The 15,637-nt window shown below is 46.0% G+C and overlaps 2 protein-coding genes across 2 annotated transcripts; both read right to left on the bottom strand.

Moving 5' to 3' along the window:
* Positions 1 to 6,821: 6,821 nt before the first annotated feature.
* On the bottom strand, positions 6,822 to 7,772 carry LOC107105550 (olfactory receptor 14A16-like). The gene has a single exon (XM_015405545.1). The coding sequence runs from the start codon at positions 7,770 to 7,772 to the stop codon at positions 6,822 to 6,824; it is 951 nt and encodes a 316-aa protein (XP_015261031.1).
* Positions 7,773 to 14,248: 6,476 nt separating this feature from the next.
* Positions 14,249 to 15,208, bottom strand: LOC107105549 (olfactory receptor 14A16-like). Its single transcript, XM_015405544.1, has one exon. It carries the CDS (start codon positions 15,206 to 15,208, stop codon positions 14,249 to 14,251), a length of 960 nt encoding a protein of 319 aa, XP_015261030.1.
* Positions 15,209 to 15,637: the final 429 nt, after the last annotated feature.

Here is a 15,637-nt window from a genome sequence, read left to right as displayed (position 1 = left end):
CAACACACTGTTTTTAGCTAGGCATGTGCCGGGGGTGGACAATGGTGTAGCTGACGCTCTCTCTCGCAAACAGATGGAGAGGTTTCGTCAGCTTGCTCCAGATGCTGATCTTCTGTCGGCAAGGATGCCCCCGGAGCTATGGCAGGTTGGAGGGCCGAGGCTTGCAGGGCAATAGGCCTCGCCATCGCCCCTAGCACAGGGCCGAGGCTGGCAGGGCAATAGGCCTCGCCATCGCCCCTAGCATGCGAAGAGGCTATGAACGGTCAGTTCGCCAATTCGAGGAGTTTAGAAAGCTAGAGGGCTATCCCAGGGTCTGGCCCATTGCATTGGAGCAGCTGATGCATTACTGTGTTTATTTAAAGGATGCAGGTTTGGCTGTTAGCTCCATACGGGGACGTCTTTCTGCCCTTGCATTCGCTAGCAAGGCTATGGGTTTTAAGGAAGTCACTGGGGACTTTCAGATCAGAAAGATGTTCAGTACTGTGAAGTTCTTACACTATATTATAATATGTAGATGTTATGACACACTTCCGGTGATGTCAGGGGGTGTGGCCTTATGACACACTTCCGGTGATGTCAGGGGGTGTGGCATATGCTAATGAGTTATGCTAATGAGTCCCCCTAGCTCTTTTTCTACGAAATGACCCCTGCTGACGGCTCTTGAAGCATGGCTGCGGGAGTACCCTAAAGTAGAGGGCGGAGTTTACTTATTAGAAGGTTTCACGTTTGGTTTTCGAATCCCCTTTCAGGGAGTTAGGGCCCCGTTTATGGCCTCTAATCTTAAATCAGTTAAGGACATGGAGTCGGTGGTGAGAAAAAAGATTGACAAAGAATTGGAGGAGGGCTGTGTTCTGGGCCCATTTTCTGCACCACCGATTCCTAATTTGAGAGGTTCACCTCTGGGGATTGTGCCTAAAAAAGCACCTGGTGAATTTCGTTTAATTCACCACCTGTCATATCCTCGAGGTGATTCAGTTAATGATGCCATTCCTGAGGATCTGTGCACAGTGAGGTACACCTCCTTTGACCAGGCAGTACGGATTGTGCGGCGCTGTGGTCGGGGGGCAGAGTTGGCGAAGTGCCATATTAAGTCTGCATTTCGCCTCCTCCCCGTGCATCCAGATGATTTCGAGCTGCTGGGTTTCTCCTTTGATGGCCAGTTCTTTTTGGACAGGGCTTTGCCCATGGGATGTTCTGTGTCATGCGCGGCATTTGAGCGCTTCAATTCATTCCTGGAATGGGCTTTACGAGCCAAGATGGGCCTTCAGGATGTTGCACACTATTTAGATGATTTTCTTTTTGTAGATCCTCAAAGAACAGGTAGATGTGCCCAGCTCCTACAAGGGTTTCAGGATTTGGCCATGGAGCTGGGGGTTACATTGGCCCATGAAAAGACTGAAGGCCCTCAGCAGAAGTTGGTTTTTCTGGGCGTGGAGCTGGATACAGTGGCCCAGACATCCCGACTGCCCTTGGAAAAAATCACAGACTTGAGGGATCATATTTTTGAATTCCTTTCTCTGAGGAAGGCTTCACCGAGGGATATCCAGCAGCTAGTGGGGCACCTTAACTTCACATGTAAAGTGGTGGCCCCTGTTCAGGCCTTCTTGCGCAGGCTGTGTGAGGCCATGGCTGGGCTTTGGCGGCCGCACCACAAGGTGCGTGTGAACTGCGCAATGAAGGATGACCTCATGGTTTGGCAGGAATTTTTGACTTTCTTTAATGGAGTCTCTTTTTGGTGGGAGGACTTAAAGCTCGAAGCAGAGTTGCAGGTCATGTCAGATGCCGCAGGGTCCCAGGGCTTTGGAGTTTATTTTCGCAGGCACTGGTGTGCTGCGGACTGGCCTGAGGAATGGGTTTGTGCTGGGTTTACCAGAGACCTGACATACCTGGAGTTCTTCCCCATTTTAGTGTCGGTTTGGCTGTGGGGGAATAAGTTGGCGAATCACACGGTGCACTTTTGGTGCGATAATTTTGTTGCGGGAGCGAGAATGTAGCAGTCCAAGACACCAGCCTTTAAAGCAAGTTAGCAACTTAAGGTCTTTCCAGCCTCTCAGCCTTAGCAGCTCTTGCTGCAATCTTTTGCTGTGAAGTCCCTTATAGTAACCACACTGCAACAGTCCAGTGGTACACTATGTACAAGGGTTTTATTCACAAGATATACAGACAAACTGCTTCACCAGACACTCGGTTTCATCAGAAGAGATGTACATGGCTTCTGTACAACACATATATACATTGGCCACCAATCAGCTACAAGCTGAGTCATGGTGACTGCGCACTGTCCAGTGCCAGTCATAACCGGTTAGAACCAGTCTTATCACACCACCTGCTGACAGGTAGCTGTCAGTTAGATCACACTGATCTTCCTGCTGGAGATTAACTTACAACAAATTTGGCAGTGGTACACGTCATCAATTCCCTCAAATCTAAATCGCCACTGGTAATGTGCCTGGTTCGAGGCTTTACACTGTGATGCCTGAACTCAACACACTGTTTTTAGGTAATCATGTGCCGGGGGTGAACAATGGGGTAGCTGACGCTCTCTCTCGCAAACAGATGGAGAGGTTTTGTCAGCTTGCTCCAGACACCGATCTTCTGCCGGCAAGGATGCCCCCGGAGCTATAGCAGGTTGGAGGGCCGAGGCTTGCAGGGCAATAGGCCTTGCCATCGCCCCTAGCATGCGAAGAGACTATGAACGGTCAGTTTGCCAGTTCCACGCGGCTTCGCTGCAGGCATTCATTGGGGCGCTTAGAGTAAGCGAGCTTGTAGCGATGTCCAAGACTGACCAGTCGGGCAGGGCTTTGCACATTTGGGACCTTCAATTTAAGGGAAGGGAGGTGCACATCACGATCAGGGGATCCAAAACTGACCAGCGGCATAAAGGGTCGGTGATCAAGTTGGGTGTCTGTTCCAACTCTGAGCTATGCCCTGTATTGGCTTCATCTCAGTACAGGGCTTTTAGGGGCATGGCGGATGGATACCTCTTTATCCATGCTGATGGTGGTCCGCTGACAAAGCACCAGTTTTGGGCTGTTATGGCCCGGGTTTTGGAATTGTTAGGCCTTTCTGGAGTGAAATTTGGCACTCATTCCTTCAGAATAGGAGCTGCTTCCACGGTGGTGGCCTTAGGCTATCCCACTACTGACATTCAGAGAGTGGGCAGGTGGCGTTCTGCCGCTTACAAACGTTATGTGCACCCTCCTTCCTTGGTTTGAGTTACTGTTTGCAATGCTATTCATGCTGTTGGTTTCCGGAGTTCACTGTCGTTTCTTCCTAGGAGCTGTGTTTTGTGGCAGAAGACGGATTCTCATCTCCAGACACAGCTACATCGTCCGGGGGGCTCATCGGGCCAATCGATTGGCCATTGGTTCGCAACTGGGCCTCAGCCAGTGGGCTACGGTAGAGTGGAGGGGCCGCCGGGGCCTTCGTTGGCCGGGCCTTCTCCTTCTTTTATTTCAGGCCGGTTCAGCCTTGCTACCAGATGTGTTGGTTCTCCACCTAGGGGGTAACGACTTGGGATACCTGAAGGGGAAGGCCCTTGTGTTGCAAGCCAGGGAGGACCTGAAGTGCATTAAGCGCTGATGGCCAGACACGGTAATCCTTTGGTTGGCCATGATTCCGCGCCTGGTTTGGCGTAACGCTTGGGACCCTAAAGGGATTGAGAGGGCTTGGCATAGAGCCAATGGGGAGTTTTATAAAATGTTGAAGGTTGGATTGGGCCACTACTTGCCTCATCCCCAGATTTGGCTTGAATTTCTGGATCTGTACAGAGGGGATGGTGTGCACCTTTCCGAGAAGGGAAATGACATCTTCCTTCAGGACTTGCGGCAAGGGCTTAGGTTAATTATAGGTGTTTGAGTGGGCGCAGGGGCCTAAGCAGAGGCTTGCCCCTTGTGGTAGCAGAACTAGGTTAAAATACAGTTCAGCGGCCAGCAAGCACCACTTAATAACCCCGGGTGTGGGTAGAGGGGTTTGCTCGACCAACCTTGTAGCCGTGCGGCCTGCGTGAGGCTTGCAGACCGCCTATGGGGATGGTCACGACGGAGACTCAGAGCTGGCCATGCGGTGGTGTTTGAGGGCTCCTGAGGGTGCATCCCAATCTTGGCTCAGCCAGGATTGTAAGCGACTTATGGTTGGCTCCAACCCGGGGGGCCGCGGTGTCTTGCCTTCCTATGGTTTGAGGATGGGAGTCGAAGTGACACCAGGCCAAGCCGTGCCGCTGTTTTCATGGTTGCCCTTTGCCGTTAAGTTAAAAGTTAATAATTTAATAAAGTTGCCTTATTTCATCCAACCTTGTTTGTCTATTTCTTCCGTCTGGGGGGGGCAATTCGGCCCCACACGAGACAGCCCAAGCGTGCCTCGTGGGGCCCCGTTTGTCTCCTCGTGAGGAGGAGGAGGCAGGCAGGGTGCGGTGGAGCCTCAGCTCCAATAGGGGGAGCGGAGCCTGGAAGCCTTAATAGACTTGCTCCGCTCTCTCTCCGGCCAGGAGCTCGCCTCGTGCTCGGCCCACCAACCCGCCCTGTATGTAGTGTAAGCATAGGCTGGTTGCCCTGTTTAATGGGGAGCCGAGTAGGAATTTTTTGGTTCCATTCTCACATTGGCTATTGAGATGGGGTCTTTTTCGCTTACCCTGCACTGCGGTCAGTGGATTGAGGAATTGGTCTGGGATGGTGCCTAGGGGCTAGTTCGTCACTTTGTTAGGGCAGAATTAGGTTAAAATACAGTTCAGCAGCCAGCAAGTACCACTTAATAACCCAGGGTGTGGGTAGAGGGGTCTGCTCGACCAACCTTGTAGCCGTGCGGCCTGCGTGAGGCTTGCAGACCGCCTATGGGGATGGTCATGACGGAGACTCAGCGCTGGCCATGCAGTGCTGTTTGAGGGCTCCTGAGGGTGCATCCCAATCTTGGCACGGCTGGGATTTTAAGTGACTTATGGTTGGCTCCAACCCGGGGGGCTGCTGTGTTTTGCCTTCCTATGGTTTGAGGATGAGAGTCGAAGCGATGCCAGGCCTGGCCGTGCCGCTGTTTTCATGGTTGCCCTTTGCCGATAAGTTAAAAGTTAATAATTTAATAAAGTGGCCTTATTTCATCCAACCTTCTTGTCTGTCTATTTCTTCCATCTGGGGGGGGGGGCAATAATCAGGTGCCATCACTGTTGGTGCATGTGTGTAAAATCTGACCCTCCAAAAAAGAGCAAAACAAAAACCTGAGCAAATGATCCAATATAAGAATTCCACCCACTGTTAAAGTGAGAGTTGGCCATAGATTATGATACTATGACAGAAACCAAAATGAGGGATTCGAAGTGAACCAGGAAGCAAGAATAATGTGGTGTCATCCTGTTGGTCCAAAGCATTGGCTATGTCATCCTTCCCAACTTAAAGAAATTATTTATTCTTTGTGTTTTCATTTTTTATAACTTTACTGATATTAATATCATAACGAAAAAGAACAAACACAGAAACAATATCAAAAAACACCCCTCAAGACAAAGTGTAATGTTTATATACATTCAAATTTAAATCCACTTTTCCATATCAGAACTCAATACCTTTTCACACCCTATATTTGTTTACAATGAAATAGCACAAGATTTTGTGATGTTTACAATACGTGTCGCCCACCCTGTTTTGTGCTAGTCTACAGGAATGCAAAATGAGCAAAACACAGGGAAATAGGAACAAAGATTCTGAATGGTGGGATAGTGATCCCTGACATGGACAGAACTATTGGCTTGGACACGTGATGCAAGATGCTTTGCATTGGAGCTTGAAGACTGCATGGGATCAAAGCTGGAGGGAGGTCTCAATGTCTTCCACCTCCTAATTTCAGCTGTCTGTTAAATAATGTTTGTTCCAAGTGGGAACCCTAAATCGAAGCATCACATTTGCACTCCCAGTGCCCAGGGAAGGGGAGAGGGCAGTGAAGGCAAGGACCCCTTTACAACTACCTGCCAATAATATAATGACACACAATATTTTGCAATGAATTGTGGAATAAAATGGCCACAACTTTATTATTTACAGCTCTAAGAAGCCATGACACAGTATGGTACTCTGGATCCTTCAATCAACTGACTTGCCTCCTAGTTGATGTGGGGAGAGCCATGGGATGGCAGGTTGCTGAATTCCACCATTGAATGGACTCCCCTGCCACCTGAGTGTGAGAGTAAACCTTTGGCAATCCCTGAGTCGGGCATGCCCCTTGAAAGCCTGGCAGGCCCCATGCTGGGCATGTCCATGAAAGCCCTCACCCCAAGATCCCTTAAGGGGATCCCCATATGCAAGGATCGGTTTTCCTAAAATCATTCCAGCCCCAGGCTGATACCACCACAAGAACCGGGCATCCTCTCACTACGAGGCCAGGTGGGGTAACAAGGCAGTGCAGCATGTTTTATTTCCCCCTGGTGGTCCCTCCTCTTTTCCCTTCCCCAAGCCAAGTTCAGGTCCCATCATAGGCCCACCTGGGAAGGGGAGGGCCCAGATTTATCACCGCTGCTGCCACCAACCCCCAAACTGCCTGAGCAGCCTGTCCTACCTTGCAGGACATGGCCACCAAATCTGTCCAGCACCCTGCTGGCTCTCCACATCACACAATACCACAAATGTGACCTGCAGTGAACCAGGGCCCCCACTTTTAGCCCTCACAGTGGAGTACTATAAGAAGGGGGAAAGCAAAAAAAAAAAGCCCTCTAAGTGTCCACCACCTTCTGTGTGTGCTTCACAGAATAAAAAAAGTTTCATGTCTATTATATTGTGTATACCCCAAATTACAAAACCAATAAAGAAAATCACCAGAAAAGACCATTCAACACAGTTTTCCTAGAAGAATTTGGTAGAGCTGGTTTGGGGGAAGTGTCTAGAATCCATGAGCTTTAACAATGCAGTCTTGATGTCTTTGTTTCTCATGCTATAGATGAATGGATTCAGCAATGGAGGTAATATAGCATAGATTATTGCAAATAGGATATTGAGATCAGAGGATGTGTTCGCAGGAGGCTTTAAGTATGCAAATATTGCAGTGAAAACAAGCAGAGACACCACAGTGAGGTGGGGAAGGCAAGTGGAGAGGGCTTTTTTCCGACCATGCACAGAAGGCATTCGGAGTAGTGTTGCAAAAACCTGTATGTAGGTAATGATGATGAAGATAAAACATCCCCCAGCTATGGTAAAACTTAATATAACAAGTCCAACTTCCATTAGGTATAAATCTGAACATGAGAGTTTTAGTAGTTGTGGAATTTCGCAAAAGAACTGATTGATCCTATTGGAGCAAAAGGTGATGGCAAAAGTGCCACTGGTGTGTAATATGGCATAAAGAGTACCAGTAATCCATGCACTGGCTGCCATCTGAATGCAGGCTCCTTTATGTATGATGGTCTCATATTGCAGTGGACTGCAGATAGCAACAAAGCGATCATGTGCCATTATTGTTAGGATGGCAAAATCTGACCCTCCAAATAAGAAGTAGAAGAATACCTGAGCCACACATCCTGAATAAGAAATTGATCTGATGTTCAGAAGGGAATTGGCCATAGCTTTAGGTAACAAGGCAGAAACTGAGCCCAGGTCCAGGACAGCCAAGTTCATGAGGAAGAAGTACATGGGGGTGTGCAGATGATGATCAGTCACTACAGCAATGATGATGAGCAGATTACCAGTTACTGCAGTCACATATACTGCTAAGAAGACAAAGAAATGTAAGATCTGTAGTTCTCGGATGTCTGAAAATTCCAGGAGCAAGAATTCAGATGTGGAGGAAAGATTCGGCATTTTGCTCTCAATATCCAATTGCATGTTACCTGTAGGGCTGAGTGGAGGAAATGTTTAGAGAACAATCCTCAGCAGGTCCACTCAGAATCCTACTCTGGTCTATTCAATTGTACTTTCTCTCAGGGAAGTGTTCTTCTGATTGTACTGTTAATAAACTAATATAAGCAAATGGTTATTTAGGATTGCTTGTTTGACCATCTCAACCTGGTAGCTAACCCTGTATTGAATAGTTTCCACATGGCCAAACAGCAGGGGTGATCAACATTTCACTGGCTGACCCCAATCCCACCCTCCATGTGTTAGTTCGTCCAGAACTAAGCTTCTACAACTTCCATGCTTATAGAATCTTGAAACGTGACCTGGAACTGTATCAGATTTCATAGAGGGACTCATATCCAACTTGTGCATGCATAGGAAGGGACATTGGACAGTTTCCTGATCCCTTATCTAGTTCCACACGTAAAGGTTGATGTTACATAGACAATACCTCCCCCACAAACATGTTGATGATTGCTTGGGAGTCTCCTCCCTTGGAGTCCTATTTTCCTGACAGACTAGGCAAGGGAAATTGGCTACTAGGGCCCCTCCTTTTTTCCAGTAATGGTTTCAGATTAACCATACTGTACATGGAAATTATACGCTAACACAGCCCTAGAAAGTCTTGGGGCACCATTATTAAGGGTCTGTCTTGGATGCCTGAGAATTACTTTAACTCTACCTTGCTGATTTCTATGAATGCTGCATTCCCCTCTTAGAGCTTTCAAATGATCAATTTCACCCCCAATGAAAGCAGGTATCCTGGGTCATCCAGAGTGCTAGGACATGAATCATGTCACCACTGACCACCCTCAACATTTGCCTTCTTAATTTTAACTCAGTCTGGTTGCCCACATCTAATAAGTCTCTCAGGTGTGCCACTGGTAGTTCTAACCCAAACTAGATCCCCCCCCCCCAGCTCCAGATTCCCACTCCAGTGGTCCTTAGGCCCAATGATATTAAAAGGACTCTTTTGCACAGCAATTCAGATTCCAGCATCCTGGAGAACCAAGGGCAGATTCTGTCTTCCCCAAAGACCATCTCTCACCCACAATCATTAAATAATCTCATACCTTATAACCCCCATCCCTTCTAACCTGACAGGAAAAGTATATTTTATATTCTCTCTTTTACTCCATTAGACAGACAACAGCCAATTCCTAGGGTATACTTTGGTATCCAGCTATGAAGTTTTGAATATGCCCTGTCTCTCCACTTTTCTTTTTATTCTAAATAGATGTGTATGTTTTAAATGCCTTTTGCTTCTCTCCATTTCTGGAAGACAAAGTATGCATGCAATGAAAGCTTGTATCCAGAATTAAACTTTGTTGGTCTTAAATGTGGAACTGGACTCAAAGTTTGTTTTATTGCTTCAGACCAACACGGCTATCCATCTGAATCCATGTATCCATAGGCTTACAGTCCCAAAGTGTACAAGTGCAAAGGTCTACAAGTGCATATACGGTAGGAAGTCTGGTACCATGACTCCAGGAACAATTCCTCTAACACTCTGATGTAATTTTAATTTCCCCCAAAAATGTTTTGTGATTAATGAAACATTTTGGGAAAACTTAAAACATTGTAGATTGGAAGGAGTACCTTTGAAACTGTGCTACCATCATTCTACACACACCCTCTGTTTTTCCAATACCAAAGATTACTGAATACCTTGAAGTCCTATTTCTTCTCCAGACCATTTCCTCTTCGGTTCCCTATCTCCATTTCTGGTGAAGTTCTATCATCAAGTATTATTTCTTCATTCTTGATGTTGATGTGGACCAATGGATAAATAATATTAAGATCTGTGACAAATGAGAGGCCTGGTTCCATTTTTCTTCAGCTGTTTAAATTCATGCATACACTAGATGGCTTGCTACAATGTACTCTTAGGATTTCTGTCAAGTCCTAATCAAAAAGGCTCTGTAAGACAGAGCTTAATTTATGTTCTGTTCTTCGCAACTTGCTCCCAAAGGAGTTCACCTCACTTAACCGCCAAATGATGCTGAAGTCTTTTCCCTCTGCTGTATTTTTTTTCCCCTATTTTTTGGAACTAACCTAAATAGATAATTAGCACAGCATAACTGTGTATGACATAAGACCAAATACATCTAAGCAAAATCTGTCTGTGACATTATTAGAGTTCTTCCATTTTGCCACCACACACCCAAAAGAAAGCTTCCACAACAAGTTTGGAGTTAGGCTTAGGTTTATTCAAGTTTTTAATTGATGTACATTTTTTAAAAAGATTTTTAGGAACCTTCTTTGAGTCTCTCAAGGTTTTTGCCAATGGCTAGGCAGATTACAGTGGTTCCAAGCTTGCCTTGAAATTCTCAGCACACCTTGCTTTTCTTCACTGATATGTTAGGTCTGTACAGAGAAGTGTCCATCAACACCCTTCCCCTGTACTCAGCATGAAAGTATAAGAAAAGATGCTGAATCCTGAGAGTGCCATAACAAGTATTCATGTATTCTTATTTTATTATAAACTTATGAATCACACACACACACACACCATGAACAGGCTCTGAACGATTTACAACATTATGGAGATTAAAAATACAAGTACAGTAAAACAAAAAGTTAAAACCAATCAAGATGGCAATAGAGCAGTCCTCCTTGCTGGCTACACCGCTGTCCCACATGGCAGGGCAGGGAAGTGTTGGTGGGGGCCACAGATAAAAAAGAGAGAGGGTGCCAGTCTTAACTTCCCTTCGTTGCCCGCAACTAAAAGCCTGGTGGAACATTTCTGCCTTACAGGCTCTGTTGAATTGCATCAGATCCTGCAGGGCCCTGATGTCATTCGGCAGAGAGTTCCACAAGGTCAGGGCCGGGATTCCAAAGACCCAGGCCCTAGTCGAGAACAGCCAGACCTCCCTAGGGCAGGGGACCTCCAGCAAGCTGTTATCAGCTGATCTCAGCATCCTTGTGGGGACATATTGGAGGAGAAGGTCCGAAAGGTACTAGTATGCAGATTGCTCAGTCTGCAGTGACGGGATCCTAAAATAATCTCCCCACAAATTGATGCCTCAAGAAGAGGTCAAACAAATAATGAATGTCAGAACTGTAGGAAAGCTTGGTCTTGCAAAAGTTGTTGTAGCGTAAGAAAAAGTGGAAAATGAATCTTGGCCAGCCAACCCCTTGAGGGGTTACCAACTGATCACAAAAGGCAGTCTAGTGGAATGAAAAGGAAAAGTGCCCTGAGGTGGAAATCAACTCGAGGAGCAATATAAGCTCCAGGCAAACTAGAAATCAACCGGACTACATATTGAGTGTCAGCAATCAAACTGAATTAACAAAAACCTGAAAAGCTAAAATTGCGGAGTTGCTTGAGGTGCAGTATAAGGAGTTTGCCACACCCCGGCTTGTTGATATACAATAGCGTCACGCTGCCTCCCCCCGTCAGAAAAAATGTGTGGGCAGCTGACAGAGGCTGTGAGCAGTTTAAGCAGTGAAAAGAGTGAGGAACAGGCTGCAAAAAGGAAAACCTGGAGTCTTTAGGAAAATGGAAAGAGAGACGACCCACATAATCAGCACAAGCCAGCTGGATTGGCAGGGAGGATTCCAGATGTGGAATCTTATGCTGTGGGAAGGGTAGAACAATATTAATGAGATCACAGGCACCTTGAGAAAGAGCACGGTGCCGACCCATGCTAATGAGGCAAGCTGTTGCCTCAAGATATGGGAGAATATTTTTGTTGAGAACTATGAGAGTGAAAAAAACCATTCCACAATAAAAATTGGTCCAGGCTCTTATTCTTGGACTGCTAAACAGCCAGTAGGCACCTTCGAGGCTTATTGCCTTGTTGTATAGCTGTTGCCAGGAGATTTTCCTGATTGATTGCCCACTTCCAGGCATGCTTTAAGCATATCAGAAAGAGAGGGTTCTTTGCCCAGTCCAGTTGTTAAACGGCAACATTCCTGCATTGCGTTGTCTCTAGCTAATTTATGCATGATTTCTATTTGAGCCTCTTCATTATCATTTTGACGCTTCAAAGCCTCCTGTAGTCTATTAATGAACTCAAGGTAGGGCTTAGTGGCTTTTTGTCTGATACTTGAAAAAGTCTGCAGTGGTTCTGGAACTAGAGTGTGATTCCTCATTAGAGCCTCTAACATTCCTGGAACATAGGTACTCTGTAAGCCCATGTCCTGAATTCCCTTGCACAATTCTGTTACAATAGGGTATGAAATGGGTTTATTTTCAATAATTGTAGTACCAGTTGCTTTTTGATTTTCAGTGAAATGCACTGGGTACATAGACAATATTTCAGAGCTCTCTTTAATTTCCTCTAAGGAAGGGGTCTGATTCTTTAAGTGATCCATAAGAACACTTCTCGGAGTGGGGTGTGGAGGAGTGGGAAGATAATTCTCCTGCTTATCAGACAGGTCTGTTAGTGACAGACTCTGTGGAGTGGGGAGCGGGTATGCTAGTGTTGGTGCTGAAGGCAAATTTGGAGCTGAAGGCAGAGCTGAAGGCAGGGGGGGGATAAAGTGCCAGAGCCGATGGAGGTTTAGGTAAAACCAATAGAGCCCCCTGGGAATACGCAGGGGGGCCCTCTGCATTGCATGTAAGCGAAGCCATAGAAATAACAGGTGCTATTGCTTCTACTGCAAACCTGCACAGAAACCAGGAATTTAACACTTCTACAGGAGCTCGAGGCTCTGTGTGAAAAATCTTTCCAATTTTATCCCAATCCCTAAGCTTCAAGGACCCCTGCACAGGGTACCAAGGACATTGTCTCTGAATTTCCAAAAGCAATTGACTAAGGGTCTCAGAAGACACTGGCCAGCCAGCCTTCTGGGCAATGATTTGTAGTTCCTTTAAATGTGTCTGCTGGGGTAGTGCTAATTTAACACCCATATCTCACCAATGATGGAGTCGTAAAACACGACAATGAAGTACTTCAGGGGCCTATGCCAGGTGTTGGTGAGAAGAATTCTTTCTTGTAGTGGTGCCCCACGTTCAGGCACCACTTGAAGGTTGCTGGTGTTCAAAGAAGACAGGACACAGGTCTGTAGAAAGCTGACTCAAGCTGTCTCGCTTCAAGCGTATTTATTAAGAATTGTTCACTCATTCCCCCTCCTTTACATCAACAATTACATAGTCATTAACGTGAGCTACCACATTCAGGAATTTTGTTATACCAACATCGCACTTTCCTTATCTTCCTGGGCTCTCTGCCAAATGACTTCATCTGCTTAGGAAGTCACCAGATGCTAACTCGTGCAATCAGCACACACACATACTTGGGTTCCCAATTCCCAGCCAGGAGAACAGTGAATTATCCGGGCTTGCCACACAGATATTTTCACTGTTCCCACAGTCTTAGAAAATCTTTATTTTACCAGTAATAGTAAAGCATTGTTAAATTGTGCTTAGTACATTTCTGTTTCGCCCTTGCTCCAGGAAGCTCAGGTTGCATACATTGTTTTCCCCTTCTTCATTTTATTCCCTGAACAGCCATGTGAGGTAGGATAAGACATGAGAGAGTGACTGGCCCAAAGTCATCCAGTGTGCTTTAAGGAAGAGTAGGGACTGGAACTCAGATGGACACAATTTCATTTGCTCCAAAAAACTGCAAAAGGATTTCTGATTTTTCCCAATACATATACTGTGTCCTGTTCTTTGCTGCCTCAGAAAACTGCAAAATAGCATACCAAAGGAAATATGGACTAACAATTTTAAATATGCTAGAAGGGTAAGATAACAATTTGGGTCATAAAGGGAATAATTAGGTTGGACCTATGACTTCTTTTTTTCAGCAGAAGAAGTCGTCTAAGAGAAGCAGATGCCCCAATGGCACCATAGGCAGGAGAGATTATTCTGGAAGTCCTGACTGAAGTTACCTGTTTGGGATGCATTCAGTTCTATATGAAAGCCCCAACATTTTCAACTCTCACAGGGGAGAGGGGGAAACCCAACATTTGTACTTATATCTGTGTTGGCGTCAGTGGTGGGGCATCTGCAAGGGCCTTGGGCTTCTGACAGGGCTCACTGCTACAAGACTCTGTCCACACACCTCCTCTTCCACCTACCTAAGTGCCCTTCCTTTGCCTGCCTACCTGCCTGCCTGATTGCTAGTGCTTTGATGCTCTCAGCTGCCTGGGCTGCCCACTATTCCCAGGAAAGTGTTTGCAGACAACGTCACTCCAGGCCGCACACACCTCAAAGTGGCACTGTGGAAAGGGCATGCTGGTGGCTGTGGGAGTGGTTCAGAGCAGGTAGGCAAAGGGTGCACAGGCAGGTGGGGGTATGTTGGAGGGGGGTCAGAGGACATGGTGATGGACATAGGAGGAGAGGGGGGCCCTTGAGCACTCTTCACTCAAGGCCCATCAAAACATGGAACTGGCTCTCACCTCAGCACCTTCTGGAGTGATATTTAAAAAGTCAACATAATATTTCCAGTATATTATATCTGAGGTTTAAAAAATATTCTGCACAATCACTTTCGTAGAAAAGCTTTGCTTGGAATTAGTTTTGGAAAGTGCCCCAAATCAGAGAGCTTCAACAATGCAGTCTTGATTTCTTTGTTTCTCATGCTGTAGATAAATGGATTGAGCAAGGGAGGGAGAACAGCATAAATTATTGCAAAAAGAACATTCTGGTCAGATGAAGTGTGACGGCGAGGCCTCACATAGGCGAAGGTGCCAGTAAATACAAGCAAAGACACCACAGTGAGGTGGGGAAGGCAAGTGGAGAGGGCCTTTTTCTGACCATGAATGGAAGGGATTCTGAGCACTGCTGTAAAAATCTTCATGTAGGAGACAATGATGAAGATACAGCATCCTAGTACAAGGAAACAGCCAAACATAATAATTCCAACTTCGACAAGATACATGTCAGAACAGGAGAGTTTTAGAATCTGTGGAACTTCACAGAAGAACTGATTGATCACGTTGGAGCAGAAGGTGATGGCAAAAGTTCCTCCACTGTGTAAGATACCAAAGAATATACCTGCAATCCATGCACTGGCTACCATCTGAATGCAGGCTCCTCTGTGCATAATTGTCCCATATTGCAATGGATGGCAGATAGCAACATACCGATCATGTGCCATTATTGTTAAGAGAGCAAAATCTGACCCTTCAAGGAAGAAGAGGAAGAAAACCTGAGCTACACATGCAGAATAAGAAATGGACCTGGTGTTCAGGAGGGAATTGGCCATAGCTTTGGGTACCATGACAGAAACCAAGCCAAGATCCAGAAGTGCCAGGTTCATGAGAAAAAAGTACATGGGGGTGTGCAGGTGATGATCAAGGGCTACAGCAATGACGATGAGTAGATTGCCACTCACTGCAGTCACATATACTGCTAAGAACACAAAGAAATGTAAGATCTGTAGTTCTCGGATGTCTGAAAATTCCAGGAGCAGAAATTCAGGTGTGGAGGTAAGGTTGGACATTATGTCCTCAAAATCCAGGTGCTGTTGGTCTGTGGGACATATTAGAGAAACCATTTTATTCTAGTAATGCCAAATAACAATTAGATTGGCTTTCTTTTTTCACCATCTCAGACACTGCCAAGAGACTGCCCTGCATTGAATTGAATGTGGGGAAAAATGGGAAATTTTTCATCAGGGACAAAATAGCCAGGGATCAAGGTCTCTCACCTGCAGTGATCAAACACAACTTCCTCATGTTAAATGGCAGTGACCTACGCTTGTACAAGTTCCATGCTTATTGATTCTGGCTATTTGATCTGGAACTATATCAAACTTCACAAAGTGACTCTATGTGTCTGCAGGTTGTGCATGCATTGACATTGTGCATACAAAATTATCTGTTCACGGAAAATAGGGCAGTGGATACTTTCCTGAGCCATTTATTTTTTT

The sequence above is a fragment of the Gekko japonicus genome, unplaced genomic scaffold, assembly GCF_001447785.1.
Source record: "Gekko japonicus isolate JY-2015 unplaced genomic scaffold, Gekko_japonicus_V1.1 scaffold2643, whole genome shotgun sequence".
NCBI lineage: Eukaryota > Metazoa > Chordata > Lepidosauria > Squamata > Gekkonidae > Gekko > Gekko japonicus.
This window is presented reverse-complemented; position numbering and strand designations above follow the sequence as displayed.

Excerpts from the sequence above, each read along its gene's own strand:
- LOC107105550 (XM_015405545.1), bottom strand. The coding sequence starts at position 7,772 with ATGCCGAATCTTTCCTCCACATCTGAATTCTTGCTCCTGGAATTTTCA.
- LOC107105549 (XM_015405544.1), bottom strand. The coding sequence starts at position 15,208 with ATGTCCAACCTTACCTCCACACCTGAATTTCTGCTCCTGGAATTTTCA.